The sequence below is a fragment of the Malurus melanocephalus genome, unplaced genomic scaffold, assembly GCF_030028575.1.
Source record: "Malurus melanocephalus ecotype Western Australia unplaced genomic scaffold, MMel_1.1 scaffold_113, whole genome shotgun sequence".
Lineage (NCBI taxonomy): Eukaryota > Metazoa > Chordata > Aves > Passeriformes > Maluridae > Malurus > Malurus melanocephalus.
Window position 1 is genome coordinate 658,765 of NW_026623345.1, and position 19,735 is coordinate 678,499.

Consider the following 19,735-nt stretch of genomic DNA (forward strand, 5'->3'; position numbering starts at 1 on the left):
GATGAGGTCACGTTCCCAGAGCGAGGAACTGGAGCCAGATATAGCTKCATGGAGAAGTGTGCTAAAAAGGGACTCGGTGTAGGGGTTGGGGGGCTCTGGCAGACAGGCTCCATGGGCATTTGTCTCGTTTAAAAACAGCTTGAGGCTGCCAGGAGACTGTTTTTCTTCTCTGTAGGAGCAGGGAACTGGGTTTTAAAACTCTTTATCTGTCCCACTGAAAGAGGCACAAGGAACGAGGTAGAAGTAAAATGACGATTGGATTCTGAGCCCAGTGTTCCCAATGTCACACTGTGAAAAGGTGCTCAGGCTTAACCAGTGAAGAATCCCCTCACAGCAAGCTGAATGGCAGACAAAAATAGTATGTCCACTATTGCTTTTTGCTTTTGCTACAGCCTCAGCCACCTTCCATAAAAAAATAAACAAAACCAAACCAAAACCCCAGAAACASTGATGTGGTAAGTTTTCAACAGGGTTAGCAGCAAATCACAGTGGCTTCTGATMATGGTCCTAAAATGAGAATTTCACTATCAGCAAATAGACTTTTCAAAGCTTTACAGTTCCAAACTTTCACAGTTTTCTGTGGAGGRAGACTGGAGACATTTTGCTGTTTAGACTGTGAAGGAAATTGCAACAYAGGACTTGGAAAGGATAAAGGAATTCACAACAGAATTCAAAATAGCCTGTTCTTTCCCCTTTCCGTAGGACAAGACATTTGGATGAATAACAGCACCGCCCACAGTTATGTGAATAAGAGGCTCTAAGAATCCAGACTTTGTTCCATCMGGACATAAACCATATCCCAGTTATAAGCCAAGAGGGAAAAAAGATAGGACTGGACAGMTTATGCCAGGCATGTCACCTGCCTGGCAGGGCAGTGGTCACTGGGCTGGCACACCTGGCGACAASCACAGCAGTGCCTGGCACACCGAGCCAGCCCATGGGCTATCCCTGCACCAGTTCCCTTCTCCTGAAAGTCCTTCCTGACTTGCCAATAAAAGTGACCAGAAAATCTGTGGTGACCTGTGYGTGACTCCTGCAGGAGAGTCATGAGAGCAGAAGGGCTCAACACCAAATCAGTCCATTTTCACCCCACTGTTCCAGCACATTCGGGTAATMAGAACCACCTCAGCGGGTTACACCAAGAATTCTTCTGGTCTAGTGCCCTGTCCCTGAAAATGTGCCACTGAGACATAAAAATCACGGACTCATTTCACTAAGTGCAGTCATGGAGTGATCTCCCCTAAGGACACATTCTCCCAGCCTTCAATAATCAGGAACTCCTAGAGCCAGAGGTCACAGACTGACCATCACGTTTCACAGACACTGAAACACATCTCTGCCATTGAGGTGTCTGGTTCCTTTTGGAATCTGTGTGTATTTTCAGTCTTCATGCCATCTCATAGCAACATGTTCTACAAATCAACTGTGTTGAAAAAGGACTTCCTTACCCTCCTGTCTAATAAATTATTTTGCTGGATGCGCTTCCTCTGCACTGTGTGAAATTGTAAAGTTTATTAAGGTCATTCTGTACTCAACTTCTCCCTGCTGAACACTGTATTACAGACCTTTGCTCTTTCCCACTATCATCCAGTTTTCTTTGTTTCATCTCTCTTCCTACAGAAGCTATCCCAGACCCTTAATCATCCTCATTCCACTTTCCTCTATCATTTCCAGGTCTATGTCACTCCTTTTGAAAGAGGGTGACCAGCTGGTATGTGGTACTCAGGATGCAAGAAAAACGTGTATATCTACTATGCAGGAATATATACCAGCGTTGTTTATTTCCACTGAGAGTTTTGCCTTTTCTGGCTACAGCTGAACATTTAACTGGWTTAACAGRTAACAATCCACAGTGATTCCAAATRACTTGTCGTGGGCATTGAGAAACTGTTTACAAATCACCATTACATGTGGGATTTATCAGCACGATCTCCCATTAGCTGTTTTATCATGGTAATAGCTCTGCAAGATGCTCCTGTAATTCTTCATGAAGCTTTCAAAACAACCACCCTGACCAATTAGAACTGGAAAATTATCATTTTCACTATGTCTTCCACATTCAGCAGGAATGAYAYGYAATCTYTTAGGTCCCTTCCAACCCAAACCATTCTGTGTTTCCTGGTCACCAGGAACCTGCTAAGAAAATAAAGCTTTAATGGAAAATAAAATTCAGCACCATCTTCATCCTGCCAAGGATGCCTGAAAGAGCTGCAGTGGTGGGTGGCTGAGACACACTGCCATCCATGGCTCCTCCAAGGACTCAGATGGAAGTGCAGAGTCCACGACGATGCTTAAAGACTACAGACACGTTCACCAAACACTCAGTCCAGGTACAACAGACGTGAATTGTGGAAACAATTCCAGTCCAGGCAAACACACACAAGAGTGAGGAGGAGGACAAACTGTGGGATTTGTCTGAGCARCAGGCATCAGCAGCAAACCTCAACCAGGCTTCATGCTTCAGAATCAGAGGAACAGAGACCTAGAGCTGAGAGGTCTCTGTTCAGAGAACCTCAGAGAACACCCTCATATAAGTCAAGGGCTTTGGTGAAGAGCTGGGAATCAAATGTTCAGTGRAAGGGAGATTACATAAAGCCAAAAAGAACTGGGGTAGCCAGGCTCCCTSAACATCTGGGAGAGGGACACTACAAGCAGAACGCCTCACAGCCAAATTKCCCCTGACACCTCACAACCAAGTTTAACCTGATGCACTCCACGTTGAGCTGCCAAACCAGCAGCATCTGATGGCCCAGGTGCAGCAGAGGTCACCAAAGGAAAGAGCAYCATGCAGCTACAGCTACACACAGCATCTTCATTTCATATATTCCCAGAGCTCAAAGCCCAGGGATGGAGTGGAAAGGGTGAAAGGAGCACTACATCTATGCCTCACCCTTTTTGCACAACATAYTGCTCACAGTCCCAGAAGGGAGACAGAAACCCCTAGGCAATATCATGGTCTGGGATATTACATTCTCCAGCTCACATAAAACRAGAACAGATTATTCCCACATTGTCCATCAAACATTGCCCCCTCAACAGATGCGCTGATCCATCYGAAAGGCAACAAAACCAAGCCACTGAGTAGGGAAAATGCAGGATACCAGGCATTCTGTGCAGGAAAATGTGTCAGACAGCATCTGCTGCCACAGCAAAAACTGAACCAGAAGCAGAACTGCAGACAGGATACTGCACAGCTATAAACCAGGCTTGCACCTTCTGAATATTCTATGATCCCTTATCCACAGCCTGRAGGTTTCTGAGGGACGACTGCCAGGAGGTAAGGAAGCCTCTGAAGCAGCTGCTCTAGGTGTTGCTGTCTAAGTCAAAAGCATGCAARCCCACTGCTGCCAACAAAAGGTCACCAGACTGGAACCTTGCCCAGCAGCTTCTATGAAGCACGGTAACTAGGAGACTTTCAGACTGCAATTTTTCAACATGAGAGTATAAATTAGTTTTCTAAATACAGAGCTGTACTCTACATGGAATGAATGGCCTGGATGCCCGCAGGGCTGATGGAGGGTAGCACTTGATGACACAAAAGACTTCAGTTTAAAATCCAGGGCAGCTACTGACTCCCTGAGTCACCTTGGTGTKCATACCTCAGGCCCCAGCTCCCTGGTGAACAAGGAGATACTGATGCTCCCTGCCTCTCAGAGAAGCCAGAATGCAATAAAGCCTAAAAGATCTCAGCACCTCTGCCATAAATCCCAAAGTTAAGGGTGGCAAACCCAGTTGCTTATTATGCACAAAAGCCAGGCTTCTTTTATAAAATGCCTGATTCAGATGTGGAGGCAGGATGCAGCCAGTAACAAAAGCACCAGCCTTCCTGGAGAACACAGCGCTTGGATCCGATGGTGCTGTGTTTATGGGGTGATGTGTACGGCTGGGGATGGCACCTGTAGGTCTGGCCCAGCCTGGCATTCAGGGAACAGCTGCTCTTGCAGTACACACAAAGAATTCAGCAGCACAGCCCTCACCAGGGCACACAGAGCTCCCCCAAAGCCAGGCATGAGGCTTACACAGAACCTACAAAAAAGCCAGCAGTTGGGTCATATGTTTTCCTAATTCAGAGGAAGCCTGGCCCAGCTCCGATATCCCGCAACATCTCTTGGTGTTGAAAGTGGGGGTTGGAAAAGTCGAGATCCATTTATAGCTGAAAAGTCTGGCAGAAGGCTCAGCGTTGTGTGGAAAAGCAGGAGCTGACAGCTCAGTACAGTCAGCTCCACCCAGCTGGAGAGGAGAGGCAGGCTGRGGAAAGAGACAGAGGTATGGAAACCACTTCCCTTCAAGCAGGGAGTGATGGGAGAGAGAGAAGTGGCTTCTCTACAGTGCCAGGAAGAGGAAAAACATTCTGTACTCCTAAATGAATTACAAGAAGTAGGGCAGCAGAAGACTAGCCTTGGGAAAACTGCAGGGTAGCTGCGCTGTAGATAGGGCAAAAAGCACTCTGAGGTCAAGTCCAGGCTGCAGGGCTCTGTGCCCGTCTTCTGAGCCCTTCATCACATCAGCCCTGCAGCCACAAAACCTTTATCACAGGGACAGGGACRGAGATGTCTGGGAGCTGTGGCTGGGAGCTCAGCCCCACACTCACTGCTSAGGGAGAAATGGCAGCTCCCTCAGTCCAGCACATTTACATCAGCCAGCGCATCAGCACATGTAGCAAAATGTCCTTGCCAGCCCTCACGGAAAAAGCATACCCCTGAGGACAAGGCACCAGTTTAAAGCATCAGCATGCGCAGACTTATGCTGTGATGACTTCAGCTCCTCCCCATGTTGTYAGGCATGAGAGGCATTTATGTAGCTAACCCAATTTAGCTAACAATTGTGCATATTCATAATATAATTAGGAAAAATAACCACTAAAGCTGTGTAAAAGATCACAGAGATGATGAGGCCATAACAAAAGCAAACACAGTCTAGGCGAGGCAGTGAAATACCAGAGCTATTGTACAGGCACTGATAAAAGAAGCATCATGCAAAAGAAATTCTGGTCACCCACATTTAAAAATTATAAACTCCAATGAACAGGTGCAGAAAGGGCCTGAGGGAAACAGAAAACCTATCAARCAAGAAGAAACTTAAGAGCCTGGCTTGTTTAGCCTAGCCAAATGTAGGCAGAGAGCGGATAGGATTGCTGTCTAAATATATCACAGGAGACAAACAAAACTGCTGAAGCAAAAGTATAATGCTGGCACGACAACAAGAGAATAAATGCGGCGAAGATATTTAAGTTGAAAATTAGAGAGCAAGCAAAATCAACGCTTAGAACAGGAAGCTTTCCAACTGGAATGCCTGGATTTAGGATGAATTTTAYCAGTGGTCTGATGGGTTACAGGATACAGGGCTCGTGCCCACAGACATCCAAGAGGTCCCTTATGTTCCTGTTTTTGTTCCAGCTGGTAATTAGCATGGGTCACTACTGAGACATCTCCATTCACAAAACAGACTTTGCTGAGGATCCAGCTGGAGAGCGCAGGGCAAGCACACAGTGCTCCTCTGCCCTCCCATTTCCTAAGAACTGCTCATGAGTAAGGATTTCCAGGCTAYAGGTCAGTGGGGGAGAGTTGTGTGGACACACATTGACAAAGGGAGAGCTACCAGGCAGCACACCAGGAATGCAGGTGTTGCAGTCAGGAATGGAAAACAGCCTCAACATGCCTCTGCCCAAATGCACCTGCTGCCCCACAGTGTCAGGGACAGAGTTGCTCAGTGTCACCTTGTGGATGCAGGGAAGAGGGAAGAGAGAAGGTCTCCTCTTCTGCAGAGTAAGAAAAGGAACMATGTCATCACCAGTTATCAAATAATCACAGAATGGTTTGGGCTGATCATCTCATTCCAACCCTCTGTCCTGAGCACGGACAACTCAGGTGGCTCAAAGCCYCATCCATCCTGGCCTTGGACACTRCCAGGGATGGGGCATCCACAGCTCCTCTGGGCCACCTGTTCCAGCCCCTCACCACCATCAGAGCATTATCATTCTCGACCCCCAAACTGCAGCCGAGCAAGGTGAMAAGTACAGGCAAAACAGAAAAACAACGTTCAAACTGTGAATATTTATATTATGGAAAAATTAGGAAGGGGAAAGGGAGGGGGTGAAAACAAAATCCGAAATCTATTTCAGGGATTAATTTTAGACGTATCTATGAAATACGAGAGYTTCATAAAAGACTAAATTATAATTTTCAGACACCGCACGGATGATGACACACGGTYTGACCTCTCCCGGGGGGCCAAGCAGAGCACCGCGCACACGAGAAGCAGAGACCACGCTCTTCCCCGCACAATCCCCGTACAATCCCCGCACATTCCCGCACAATCCCCGTACAATCCCCGCACTGTCCCGCCCGCTCTGCCGCCGCCCCGCCGTCCCTTACCGCTCGCCCGCATCGCTCCGCTGTTTACAGCCGCTCCACGGGGCGGGCTCTCCACGCTGCCCGCCCCCACTGGGTCCTCCGCCTAAGGATGTCTGACGTTTCCTCTAAGTTTCCTCTTAAAACATCCCAGCTAGGATGGAAAATTTTGGGAATTTGTGTGCTTCCCGCATCAGGAGACCGGATGAAAAGGATTGCCGTCTCAGATCCGCTGTCCCACAGAGCTTCCCCCCTGCACTTCTGGCTGTAAACTCCCTACATCAATTAACAGAGAGCCAAGGAATCGATCATCCCAATATTCTCTTTTTATTTAAAAAAACAATTATTTTACAAAATCAGGAGTGACGTAGAACAGACATCACTGCCAGCTGATGTGTTTCAAATGCTGATTTATGTCAAACCACTGAAAGAATTGTGTCTGGTGCAAGATCACCAACAGCTTTATTATCCCCTGCATGTTGAATCCAACATTTTCAAATCCCCTTTTAGCCAGAAGGTGAGAGCACTTTGCACGTAAACCATTTGAGAAGAGAGGCACAGTGTCAGAGTTTCCTTGCTCTGTCAGCACAAGGTCTRCCTCTGCTGCTCTGCAACATATTCTGCTGCATCAGACGCCAGCAGCAGCTTTGATAGGGCTTTCAATCCACAGACCAGTCTGGGTATCATGGGGATGCCTGCTTATCTGCACAAATTCTCCTTTTTCCTCTAACCCCAGGAAGGCTGGCTGTGAAAGGCATAATCCTCATCAGAAAGCCATGATTGTCTCTGCAGAGTGAATGGTAAATCAGGGGGAGGTGACAAGCGCTATCACAGCGGTTTCCTCAGCCAGAGTGCAGGCTCTCACTTGACTCGTGTGTCTCCTTGCAGGGGAGATCACCAGATAATTTGCTCCTTCCTAGCGAGCAGCTCCTGCACACTGAAGTCTGGATCCAGTCCCAGCTCCAGTTTTGCACTGGCCATGTTGAAATTCAATACCACAGTTTGCAGCAAGCCTCCCCAACAGCAGGTGCAACAGACTGGTTTGGTTTTGTTGGTTTTTTTTTTTTTTTTTTCCTGTGCTGAGTTAAACACAGGGAGATGAAACCTTTTATTAGAGCTTAAACAATCTCACACAGTAACTGCTGAAACTGGGACCACAGACAGCAGGGTGTTCCATGGAACAGGGACATGGCTGGTGGGCTGCCATCACACACTGCGTCCACTGACAGCTCAGAGACTCACGGCAGAGTCTCATAAATATCAGGTGGTTACTGCACAAAAATATCCGTTATAAAACAAGGAACGAGTCTAAATTTGTATAAAGGAGCTGAAAAAACCCCAACCTTAATCAACCAAAAAAAAAAAAAAAAAAAAAAAAAAAAAAAAAAAAAAAACCCACCAAAAAAACAAAACCATCCAACAGCCAGGGCTTAGTCCTCTGCACAAAAAAAGCTGCATTTAGACAGGTCAGCAGTGCTGGCAGGACAGACTCTCATGCTGCCACGCTGGCCTTCCACCCAGTAACCCCGCTGATTAAGGAGTTGGTGTTAACAAAACAGCCAAAACAGCGAGCAAGAGCAAATCCCAGTCCCTCGAGGCCAGCACGCCTTTGGCTATGTCTGTGCATTTTAGGTCCCTCTGCTGGCAGTCACACGGGTAGGACTTTCAGCTCTCTACCACCCATGTTTGACAGATAACSTGTCCCCTAGTAAAATCTGAGCCAGCACACAGAAACACGGCAGCCCTGAAACACTGTGGAAACTCCTGAGGCCTCACTAAGCTCCTCTGAATCGTGACCATTCTGCTCATTGGGGAGGGTGGGGGAGCCACCAGGCCACACTTTGTCCTTTACACTGAGCCACAGCACCAGTGGAGGAAAGGTTATTTCAGGTGCTGGCTGTGAAATAGCATTCAATACTGCTGGTGTGATCATCAWGCCAGATGTGCACACACCTCAGTCTGTTTAGGGGGGACAGATGCCTGGTGCTGGCAGCTCAGGCRAGCCCCTAACCACGGCACAGGCTTCTTACGGGCCAGTTTTCATGGTTTGATCCATCAGGGAGTCTGAGCGTCTTCTGCTGTTTCATTTTAGGTCTAAATGAAATGGCTGGTGCCCAGTTACAAAACTTAGGAAGGTTCTGAGGACGATCCTTTACAAGAGGAGGTTTGCAATGCAGATRTAACAGGACAGTGTCAGCTCCTGGTTCCTTGACAAATTAAGGGTTTCTCTGAGCTTGCAGCACTTCCTGATGGCAGATGTGGGAAGAGGATAGTGTTTGGGTACTGGCCATCTCTTGAGAAAGTGGATTACAGTCAAAAGGCTACAAAATCACATGTTAYAAAGGCTGTGGATTTGTGGGTTATGTGGCTGGACCTAAGGCACACCTGGGGTCAACACCTGTCACCCCAGTAACACGGTCCAGAGTGGATTTATGAAGAAAAATAAAGGCACGTGAAAGACATTGCCAAGTCAGCCTTTTCCTCAGACTGGATTTCTCTTTGCTCTGAGGTATGTAGTTAAGGGAGAAAAAAAGATAGCATTATGAACAATCTCAGGGAGCAGGGATGCCTCCCACAGCACRTTCTCTCTTGTCCCAGGGAGGCCCTCTGGGATTCCCTACAACTCCATGCTCCAGCTCACCCTGCCCACCTTCCTCAGCAGCAGCACATGTCTTTGGAAAAAAAACTGGAATCAGAAGGTGCATGTGGCTGAAAGGAAAGGCTCAAGTCCTTGCTTCGGCAGCCTGGAGGGCAGAGCTCTGGACAAGCACCGGCTCAGTGCCTTGCAGGGTGCACAGCCCCCTCCCCTGACAGCCCTTTACTTTGGTTTGCTTTGCTAATTTTTAAGGGGGATTTTGAGGTTGTCTTTTTCTTTTCTTCTCTTCTCTCTTCTTCTTTTTTTTTTTTTTTTTTCTTTTGTTACAATCCTTTGTGTTTATATTTTTCACTGTTTGGTGAAAACGTTCCCGTTGTGGCAAAAGGTGATTTTGGCCGCATGTTTCTCCCAGACATGATGAGTGCTCCGAAGCCGTGCTGATGAGAGAAGGCGTAGCCGGATCGGCGGGTGCTGGTCCGGCGCAGGCGTCGCTTGGGTGAGGGTGGAGGAGGACGCTTTTTGGCTTCTTTGATCTTCATCAGCACCTGGAATCAGAAAATAAGGCAGAAAAAGTGGAAAGTGTACCACTATTCACAAGTACAGTGGAAGAGGAGCAGAAAAACAAAAGCAGGGATCCAAAGATGAAAATGAGGAAAGGGCAAATCTTATTCTATTCTAAAAGGTGTTAAAGGGAGCATCATCTTCAATCAGGAGAGGGGGATGATTTCCATGTATTCCCCACATGATTCCCATGTATTCCCCACTCTGCAATGCCACGACTGGGGTATTACTGCAGGACTTTCAGTCAAATCCCCTAAAATGTGAAAGCCATCTCAGCAATAGTCAAAATTCAAGAAAACAAATAAGAAATATTTAAAAATTGACATATTTAATACAGAAAACAGACTACTGAAGGGAATTTCTGATATGTAAAATCTTTTTATGATGATAATGATGATCGTAGTAGAATTATAGAATTATAGAATCATAGAATGCCTTGGGTTGGGAGGGATCCTGAGGATTATCCCAGTCCAACCCCACTGCCACTGTACCAGGTTGATCAACATCCCACACAACCTTGAACACTTACAARGATCAAAGGATCCTTGTATTCCCTGGCAGATGAGAAACAAATTTTGCACTTTATTTGCAGGTAGTGGGCTTTCTGCTCCCATGTGGGCACCGAATTAATCTGCTGCCAAGCACCTTTTCAGAATGGGGCTGTCTAGTGCAGGAGGCTGGTATTGAGAGCCTGTGGCTCAACAGAACCCCCACCTGCCAGATTCCTGGCACAATGGCAGTGGCAAGGTTCTTGGCCTCTCTGAACATCAGGGCTRTTTGCTGCCAGCTGAGGAACTCCAGAGAGGAGGAAACCCACTCCTCTCCTGCAACCATTCACTTCCAAGAGGAGGCAGGAAAGTAATTTTGTGCTTGAGAGAGACAGATACCTCAGCAGTGAGGCTGGGATTCTGGGTGACAGCTGTAACTGCTGCTCAGCTGAGGGGTAAGCTCGGCCCTTTTTTTATACCCCAAAACTGCCTTGAACTGTGTCTCAGGGACCTCCCTACCCAGCAGAACCAACCTGCCATCTCTGTAGGGGCTGAGAATTCCCCTAACTTGTTTTCCTACAGTCCCGGAGAACCTGTGGAACACCAGAGATATCCCGAGGATGACCCGGGAGGGCACCAACAGCGGGGCATTCCCTTGGGGCTGTGCTCYGACACCGATTCCCGGCAGCTCGGCGCAGGGAGAGGAAGGAAGCACGAGGTGGCAGCAGCATTCAGCAAATGCTCCTGCTTGGAAGCGAGCCGGGGAACTCTGTGCACTGATGTTCTTGAGGGGACCCTCGGCTGCAATGAGTTCTGTTCTCCCTGCCCAYTCCATCACTCCCTGCCTCTCCCTGCCCTGGTGCCCTCATCTTCATATTCTTCGGGATGGGAAGGAAGCTGGCTCCAGAAGGAACATATAACCAATGGCTACAAAAATAAACAAATTCTGAAAAAAAAAAAAAAAATCTCCAGCAAATATACACTCCCAGGTGGAGGGTGAGGGCATGCAATCTGCCAGGCTAAAAACTGCACAGCGTCAGGGCAGGAGGAACATGCCACTCCTTGCCACTGAGCCACAGCGCTTAAACCCTGCGCCTAAAAATAGTGCAGCTTTCCTGCCTCAGAGCAGTCTAATCCACATCTAAATAATCTCAGCCTTGGGCCCAGCTGCAGATGGTTTGAACCGTGCCAAACCCCAAATTCAATCCTCCTCCTCGGGGGAGCAGGGGACAGATGGATGGCAGCACCAGGGGACATGCTCCAAGCAGTGCCAAGCCCGTGCAATGCTGCTCCCCAGCGAGCYCAGGCCATGGAAAGCAGGATTTCTGGTTTAATGAGGTAGTTTCTCCTTACTTTGTCACTGGGAGTYGGCTTTAACTGAGCCTTGAGGAATCGAAAGCCAACCACGGGCAGCACGCAGAGGGCGATGCTGAGGAAGATGGCCAGCCACACGTTTGGTTGGCTGAGGGTGTTTCGAGCTGTACCTGGAAAACAAAAGCGTGATTAAAACAGCAAAAGCAGCACCTCCCACTGYTATTCCCTTCTGCTCTCTGTGATTTCAGAGCACCTGGCAAGCAGACCAAAATGTAAGGGAGATGTCATCTCCAGCAGTGAAATCAACAGGCTGCAGAGAGGACAGCAAAGCCAGTGTCACTGTCCGAGATGAGCGAAGAAAAATGAAATGTCCAGGAATGACCGAAATAACAACCCAGGCAGACAAGGGTGTCAGAGTGAATCTTTTCTCTCTGTGAAGTCTCAAATTTGAGTCTGTGAAGACTCAAATTACAGCAAAGGATTGATGTAAACATTCAGGAGACCTTCAGCAGCAGCAGGACTCCCACTTTTGCCAGAACTCTAGTGGAAAGGGAGGAATACTCCTTTCTTGCTTTCCAGCACATTTCCTGAACGATATGGAGTACTGACTCTACCCAGCAKGCGAGGGATTCACAGCCCTTTATGAGAGGAGCCTGTGTTGCTCTGGGGATCTGCACAGACAGCACAGCCTGATGGGGGTATTGGCAGAACTACTGCCATGAGCTGGCATGTCACTGACACTTCCTTTGAAACCAAAGTGCTCACTTCTGGCTTTTCTAAAACTGGGGGAATGAAAGATGAAATAAACAGTCTGCAAAACACTCATTACAGGGCTTAATGATGCTGTTGTTGGCAGTGTATTTGCTGAATGTTTTCTTTCCAGTTGGCCAAATTCTGCTGTAATACAACTCCACTGAAATTTAAGTAAGTAAGTTGTCTCAGTTCAGGCTAAAAMCACTTTTCTTAAAAATGGTTTCAGACTGAGACATGATTAAGTAACCCTCAGCATCATGGCTACTTTGACCAAGGTAGTAGTAGCAGAGCAGCAGACGAGATACCCCTGGCCAGTGAGTTAGAATCATCCCAGAATCATCAGGGTGGGAACAGACCTTCAGGATCATCCAGTCCAATTGTCCACCTGCTTTTGGAAATTCAAAAGAYATTCTGTCCTCTCTCACTCAGCATTTTTGATTCTCATAGTCATGTAAAAGTGGCTGTGATCATCTGCTTGAAAAATACATTGCAACAATCGACCTGCATCTCAGATATTTCTAAGTTGGCTAAGCACCTTGCTGTTGCAGTGAAGATAGGCAAAACAAATTTTTACTGGTAAAGTCAGTCAAAAATGAAGGCACTGATTAATTAAAAAAAATCTGAGACTTGAAATAAAGTGTTGGGATTTCATAAGTAGAGACTCATAATAATGTTGTGTCTCTATTGGCTATAGATGCTTAGAGCTGTTAAAAACATCTGTATTACTTCACTAAACTTACATGTTCCTCCTGGTGAAAGTCTCAGGAGACAAAGTCTCAGGATAACATTTTTATGTTATCCTTCATTTTTATGTTGTCCTTAATTTTTTTTGCATGTGTTCAGAAATGTGTTACTTATAACTATGAAGCACTGGTCATATTTTGTTTTTGGGAATTTTCCATTTTGCCTGGCAGAAGGYTGACCACAATGATATGGTATTTTTCTCATGTCTGATCAGACGTTGTAATTCTATGCCCTCCTGTGCCAAAAATATTAACTTATTACAAAGGTATTATTACAAAGATCACACATCTTTCTGCAAGTAAGGTGCTCCTTGATATCTGTAAAAACTGGACACCTGGAATCCAGATATAGAAAAGCAGCAGAAAATATTCCATCCATCTCAGTGGGTTTATTTCAAGGATCATTCCTGTGACTGCATGGAAATGTCCACCCTTGCACAGGGAAGTGAACATGACACACATTCACTTGGATGGATGGGATTCAAAATGAGTATTCCCAGCATCCCTCAGAAACTTTGTGGCATTTCTCATAGAAAAGGCAATCRATATATTCTGAAATATACTTAGAAATACTTGGAAACTTTAAATCCTGCAGTATGTCCACTCTGAGTGCAACCTGGATTTGTCCCAAGGCTTACCAATGAAGGGAAAGGAGGCTGTGAAGATCAGGTACATGCCATCACTGTACATGGTGAAGGTGATRGCAAAATAAACAGAAAGGCTGCCCCAGATGAAGAACTGGTTGACAACTGTCCAGTAAGAAGTGTCCAAGCCAATCTGAAAGAGCAGAGTGATAAAGCTGTTGTCAGTGCCTTCATTATTTAGCAGATCTGTGCTGAACACAGCTTCTCCTCTGCTTGGTACATCTCCCCCTGAGAATGCTATTCACTCAAGTCTCAAGAAAGAACAAGTCAAAAATCGTAAGATTCTGGGAAACCATTCAAGGCAAGATTACTACATCTATCCTATTGTTACTCTCTTCTCAAACATTCACCAGTGGCCAGTCCTGGACCCAGGATATTAAAGAGACTTTAAAGATTGTCCTGTTCCAACCCTGCTGCCATAGGCAGGGACACCCTCCACTATSCCAGGTTGCTCAGAGCTCCATCCAGCGTGGSCTTGAACACTTCCAGGAATGGAGCATCCACAGCTTCTCTGGACAACCTGAGCCGGTGCCTCRACACCCTCACAGTTAAGAATTTTTTTCTAATATCTAATCTAAACGTGCTCTCTTTAATTTCAAAGCCGGTACCTCTTGTTCTATCACTACATGTCCTTGTCAGAAGTCCCTCCCCAGCTTTCTTGTRGCCCCTGTTTTAAGTACTGGAAGGCTTCAGTGAGGTCTCCTTGGAGCTTCCTCTTCTCCAGGCTCAACAACTCCTACATTCTCAAYCTCCTTAGCACAGGTGCTCCAGCCCTCTGATCTACTTCATGGCTCYTCTCTGGACTTGCTCCAATAGGTCCTCATCCTTTTTATGCTGAACATGGAGCTGAACATAGTAAGTTCAAATGAGCCATGTTTTTTTTCCCCACCCCTAAGCTGTGATGTGGTATTGAAAGTTAGAACAGACCTACAAGTCTTCAGAGAGCAGAAACTATTAACCAGGGAGGTGTGGTTGATTGTTTTCCTTTAAAGAAATTTCTCTCACCCTGATAGTACCCATCTTCTACCACCCAAGTCTTAGCTAGTTCTTCCAGCAAGTCCAGGCTGCATCATGCATACATCATGCGTACATCATGTATCAGGACATTTCCTCAATGGAGTACCTACAAATACCTGCCTGATGGCAGGCAGACAGTCCTGTGCCCCAAACCCTTCCCTAAAACTAGAACAAGTCCATCTCTACTCCCGCCTTTACTGATTTCTCTGTTGTGACTGAAAACTTCACAAGGCAAAGACTCTTCTCTCCTGTGGCTCTGATCTTTTATAACACACAAATCTCCTGTCCCATTGAACTGAGGAGACTAATCTGGCATCAAGAGACTTTCTTTCTCAAGAATGCACGATGCAGTAGCAAATACAGTGCTGTCAACACCCTAACTGGCCCACCAGATGCTGCCATCACGAAACAACAACTAATTTCTATAAGTATTTCCTGGGATGCCTTACCTGTACAGACACCACAATCAATAAGCAGGTCTGGGCCATCAGAGCAAAGGACTGGTAGTCAGCAATGGCCTTCCCATCACTCCTCACTGTATTGTACATGGCCCCATAGGGGATGAAGAAGAGGATAAGCGAACTGTAGATCCCTTGCAACATGCATTTGACAAACACCACCTTGTTAAAATAGAGGTTCTGCTGGCCAGGCACATAGAGCTGAGGGAACAGCATGCTCCAGCGATCGTCCACATCCTGAAAGCAGAGAGGAGATGATCAGATTTGCTGGCAGCCACCCAGCCAAGCACACAGACCTGCTTTGGGCTGCCATGTCCCTGTGACATGCATTTCCGTGGGAAAGACTTAGCACACAGTTCACGCAGTTGTGCTTACTGGCATGGCACACCCCAAGGTTATCTGGGCATACTGTACATGTTGTATTTTACCTTTCTTGTGCTAAAAAAATTGACATCTGATTAGAAAAAATATATATATACGTACACTTCATCTAAAGCAGACTGCATGGTCTGTTCTCCAGAGACATGGCAGGAAGATAAGGATTAGAAAACACCTCCCCAGGCTGYCTGAATGGGATCCCTTAAGTATCCAGAGCAGACCACTGAACCACTGCAAAGCAGCCAGTTGCTATTTATTTAACTTGTAAAATGCATATAAGAACAGCTTTATTGCTCCTTTGTCTTGTCAAACAGTAACAATGTGGTTGAAATTTGTGTGTGAAATTACCGCAGAAACAACTCACTAGAAAGGCTGAACTTCCAAAATCTGTTTCCAAAGATCTAGTTCATTAATTGTTTAGTCTGGTCATTAGAAAGTCCCTTGCCAGATTTCAGGAGCACAGGTAGCAGGGTGTGACTGTTCCACAGGAAAGCTGCAATGGCAGCAGCCTAACCCAAAAGTCTCATCCCACACTGAATGAAACCCACAGGCCAGATCAGGGAATCACATGTATCTCAACTCCCTGATCCTCCCAGGCCTACCTAAACCCAAATCATATAACTAAGAGGGAATACACCATCTCTCTGGTGCATCCTTTTTTGTGGTCTAAGTTCTCACTGTCAGGATATTACTTCAAGAGTCACCACAGTATGTAGCCAAAAGTTCAGCTGCTTTTGCTTCATGGAAAACAGCTCAAAGCACCTGGAGACAAAACCCCCATGTAAAAAATCCCCAAAGTGGTGACAGAAATAGTACCTGATCAAAGAGACTCATTCCCAGCACTGGGAGGGAAGTATATACCAAATTGTAAAGTGTAATGAACCACTCATCATAGACAGTCTGGAAAAAAAACCGAAAACAAAGCATGAAGTTAGCAAAGCACTGTGTTTTCCATTTCTTTGAAAGCCATTAATTGCTGCAACACCCTGCTTTGAGATGTTACTGAGACAAAAGGCATAAGATGACTCAGGCTCAGCAACCCTAAACAGGGGAGGGATCACATTATGCCAGCCCAGTTTGCTCAGCACCCACTGCTGGCTGCAGCCAGAGCAGGACCCCTCTGCACTACCCTGCACCCCCTGCAGCCCCAGGGTTCTGCACTCCCCAGGCTGGGTTTATTGAGGATGGTTTAACATCACATTTTTCACTCTAGAGGTGCTCTTCTTGCAAGCTCTTGATGCCCACAGGCATCTCAGGGTTAAACTGCTTGCTCCAAATATGCTAACAGTGCAAGCATAGATCTTACAAGATCTGCACCAAACTCTAATTACAACCATCGGATGATGGTTGTAATCACTTTGAATACTTTTGAAAATCCTGTAAGTGCTGTATGTGCTTCATAATGCACCTAAACACCAGAGAAGGTTTAGATTGGATATCAGGAAAAAAATATTAATTTTTTATTATTATTTTAATAAAAGGGTGGTCAGTGTTAAAAACGCATATGGATATGGTAGCTGGGCACAAGGTTTAGTGGTCAACATGGCAGTGTTGGACTTAATGGTTGGACTTGATGATCTTACAGGCCTTCTCCAACCTTAACCATTATATGATTCTATAATATATATGCATTCTGTCTCCAGACATCTGTCCTCCACCATCAGCACAATGAAAGCAGTAATACCTTCTTTATACCCATACGGCTGAACAAGGCTGACCTGGATCTGTTCAGTGARGTGGGAGGAATGGCTTAGTTTATTTCCTTCTAAAATGTTTCCAGGTACTTTTCTTGAAAACACTGGATAAAGACCCACGGAATGGTTTTGGTTGGAAGSGTGATGTARAAGTCATCTATTCCAACCTCCCTGCAATCTGCAGGGACAYCTTCAACTGGGTCAGGTTGCTCAGAGCCCTGTCCAACCTGACATGGAATGTTTCCAGGAARGGGATATCCACTACCTCTCTGGGCAACCTGTRTCAGTGTTTTAACAACTTCATTGTAAAAATCTTCTTTCTTCTATCAGTCAAAGCTTATTTTAAAATTGTTACCCTTTGTCTTATCGCAATAAGCCCTACTAAGATGTTCCTCTACAGCTCTTCTGTAGCACATTTAGGCACTGAAAGGTGTTCCAAAATCTCCTGAAGCTTTCTCATCTCCCACTGAACCACCCCACTGCTCTCAGCCTGTCTTCACAGGAGAGRGASMCCCTGACCATCTCMRTGGCCCTGAAAAAACCGGAGCTGGACCTACCTGTGCTGAGAAGCCAGAGAAGAAGCCATACCAGAAATGCACCAAGGTGAAGGCGAAATTCTTGTAGAAGAAGTACTTGAGGAACTTGCACATGCGGATGTAGGACCAGCGGCCGTGCACCAAGAGCAGGCGCTGCAGGTAGCGGAACTGGGCGAAGGAGAAGTCGCTGGACAGGACCGCCTGCATCCCCTCCTGGCCGCTGATGCCAACCCCAATGTGGGCAGCTGCAACGAGAAGGTCATTGGTCACACCATTATAGCGAGTTTTCATTGCCCTGTTTTTAAAATTAATTACCCTGCACTGARCACTGTGTTAATCCCCTCACAGCCCACATAAAAAGTCATAATGAAAACTTATTAAAACAAATTAATAAATTTGGTGCGCTAATTCTTTCAGTAGCATTATAGTTTTGGCTCTGGGCTTTTATTATTTGAATGAAATTATGGGATCAATAACGGTTTATGTTTTCTTTCTGAACAACWTCCAGCAGCACAAAAACTGTTGTTCATAAAGGCTGCTGTTATGAAAAAATAATTTATAGTGAAATGTGACTTTTATTTACATGCATCCATGTTCTTCCAGCAGCCTTAAAACAGCATCATAGAGAGGCAAAATTTTCAAACCATTTAAAGTTTCTCAGACACTGTGCTAAAAGGCAGACTGTAGTCTTTAACATTTTCAGGGCTTTATTAGTTCAATCAAATAATTAGATATAAGAGTCACATATTTTTTTGATAGTAACTTGCCTTTATCAAACATGGACATAAGTTTAATGTGACAGCTAATTATACAGCTTTAACTAATGAATGCAATCTTTATGGCTGAAGGTTGGCTGGAATCAGTGTTTCTACTGAACTGAATTGATAAAATCCCAAAGTCCCAATTCTCTTGTGGGGTGTGTGGGTTASTTTCTAATTATTATGTACACTTTAACTTTCCTTCTCCTTTCTTTGCTGACTGCCTGACTTATCTCCCTTGAAGCTCTCTAGTTAGCCTCTTCTTTCTTAATTAAAAGGCTCCAGTTAATCAATTCTTGCAAATTAACACAAGGAAGATTAGCAATAGGTCTTTCTGAATAATCTTAATTTAATTATACTTAGTAATGATTTTTTTCATAAATTCCCTGAAGTAATGCAGCATCAAATGATGCTCAAAGATGGAGGGGCCTGAAAGCCCATCAGCTGTAACTCAAGGGAGATAATTAACAAACAGCCCTAGCACAAAGAAATGCCAAAAAAAACCCACCCCATGTAATATTATATGGAATATTTACAGGCACAAAGATTTTACTTCTGCTTTGAGTCAGGCCCTCTATCATATTAACTCGTTTGTTGTATACCCTGCCCTCGTGATGGTGGCCATGCAGACACACAGATGGACATGTCACAGCCTGTGTGGATTTCTCATGGAATTATAAAATCATTTAGGTTGGAAAMGACTTACATGATCATTGAGTCCAACCACTATGTCTGTTCTAAGGTAGAAACAGGAAAAAAGGTTTTTTGTCCAACCTTAGCTTCTGAAGCAGCCAGTTCAGTGTGACTGAGAAGGCAGGAGACACAACTGACCTGCAGTGAGTGCTCTGTAGAGACCTGCCAAAATCTGGGACACAGACACTCGTTTCCACAAAGAGGGTGGTACAGGAGGTTCTCAGATCTGTTCCCACTGCTAGCCCACCTCAGAGTGCAAAAACATCTTTAAGCCAGTCTGCTCCAGTGTGCTGGCTCTCGGCCATCACTCACTTTTGATCATGCTGACATCGTTGGCTCCATCTCCAATCGCCAGGGTCACAGCCTTCTTGTACTTCTTCACCAGCTCCACCACCTGGGCCTTCTGCAGGGGAGTCACCCGGCAGCAGATCACCACYTTGCACATGCAGGCAGTCCTCACCAGCTCCAGCTCCAGGTTCCCCTCCAGCGCGTAAGCCTACCAAGGAGGACAGGAGGTGTTCAGGGCCGGCTCACAGCAGCTCCTGGCCTGACAAAGAGGATGCAGTGAGGTGGCAACGGCAGCTGAGCCAGGCTCTTCCATTCGTGTGGGTGAATCCATCCAGACAGTCACAGGGAGCGGCCACACTGCACATCATGCCATGTGCACCCCATACCTACAAGCCTGGGCTTTGGGTGTACCACATCTGGATATGCACCACAGCTGGGTATGCACCACATCTGGATATGCACCA

At 46.0% G+C, this 19,735-nt stretch overlaps 2 protein-coding genes across 6 annotated transcripts in view; both read right to left on the bottom strand.

Moving 5' to 3' along the window:
- RUSC2 (RUN and SH3 domain containing 2) overlaps positions 1-6,576 on the bottom strand; it is a 57,475-nt gene extending 50,899 nt beyond the window's left edge. For both annotated transcript variants that reach the window (XM_057369588.1, XM_057369587.1), the window contains exon 1: positions 6,375-6,576. The gene's annotated coding sequence lies outside the window, so the exon portion shown is untranslated. The remainder of the gene's footprint in view (positions 1-6,374) is intronic.
- Positions 6,577-6,653: 77 nt separating this feature from the next.
- The window catches only part of LOC130575601 (phospholipid-transporting ATPase ID-like), an 82,531-nt gene continuing 69,449 nt past the window's right edge, over positions 6,654-19,735 (bottom strand). For all 4 annotated transcript variants that reach the window (XM_057369597.1, XM_057369596.1, XM_057369595.1 and 1 more), the window contains exons 22-28: positions 19,296-19,479; positions 17,554-17,777; positions 16,119-16,202; positions 14,916-15,161; positions 13,444-13,582; positions 11,349-11,479; positions 6,654-9,491 (exon numbers count right to left, since the gene is read on the bottom strand). In XM_057369597.1, the coding sequence (XP_057225580.1) occupies positions 9,270-9,491; positions 11,349-11,479; positions 13,444-13,582; positions 14,916-15,161; positions 16,119-16,202; positions 17,554-17,777; positions 19,296-19,479 (1,230 nt within the window). In that variant the 3' untranslated portion in view covers positions 6,654-9,269. The remainder of the gene's footprint in view (positions 9,492-11,348; positions 11,480-13,443; positions 13,583-14,915; positions 15,162-16,118; positions 16,203-17,553; positions 17,778-19,295; positions 19,480-19,735) is intronic.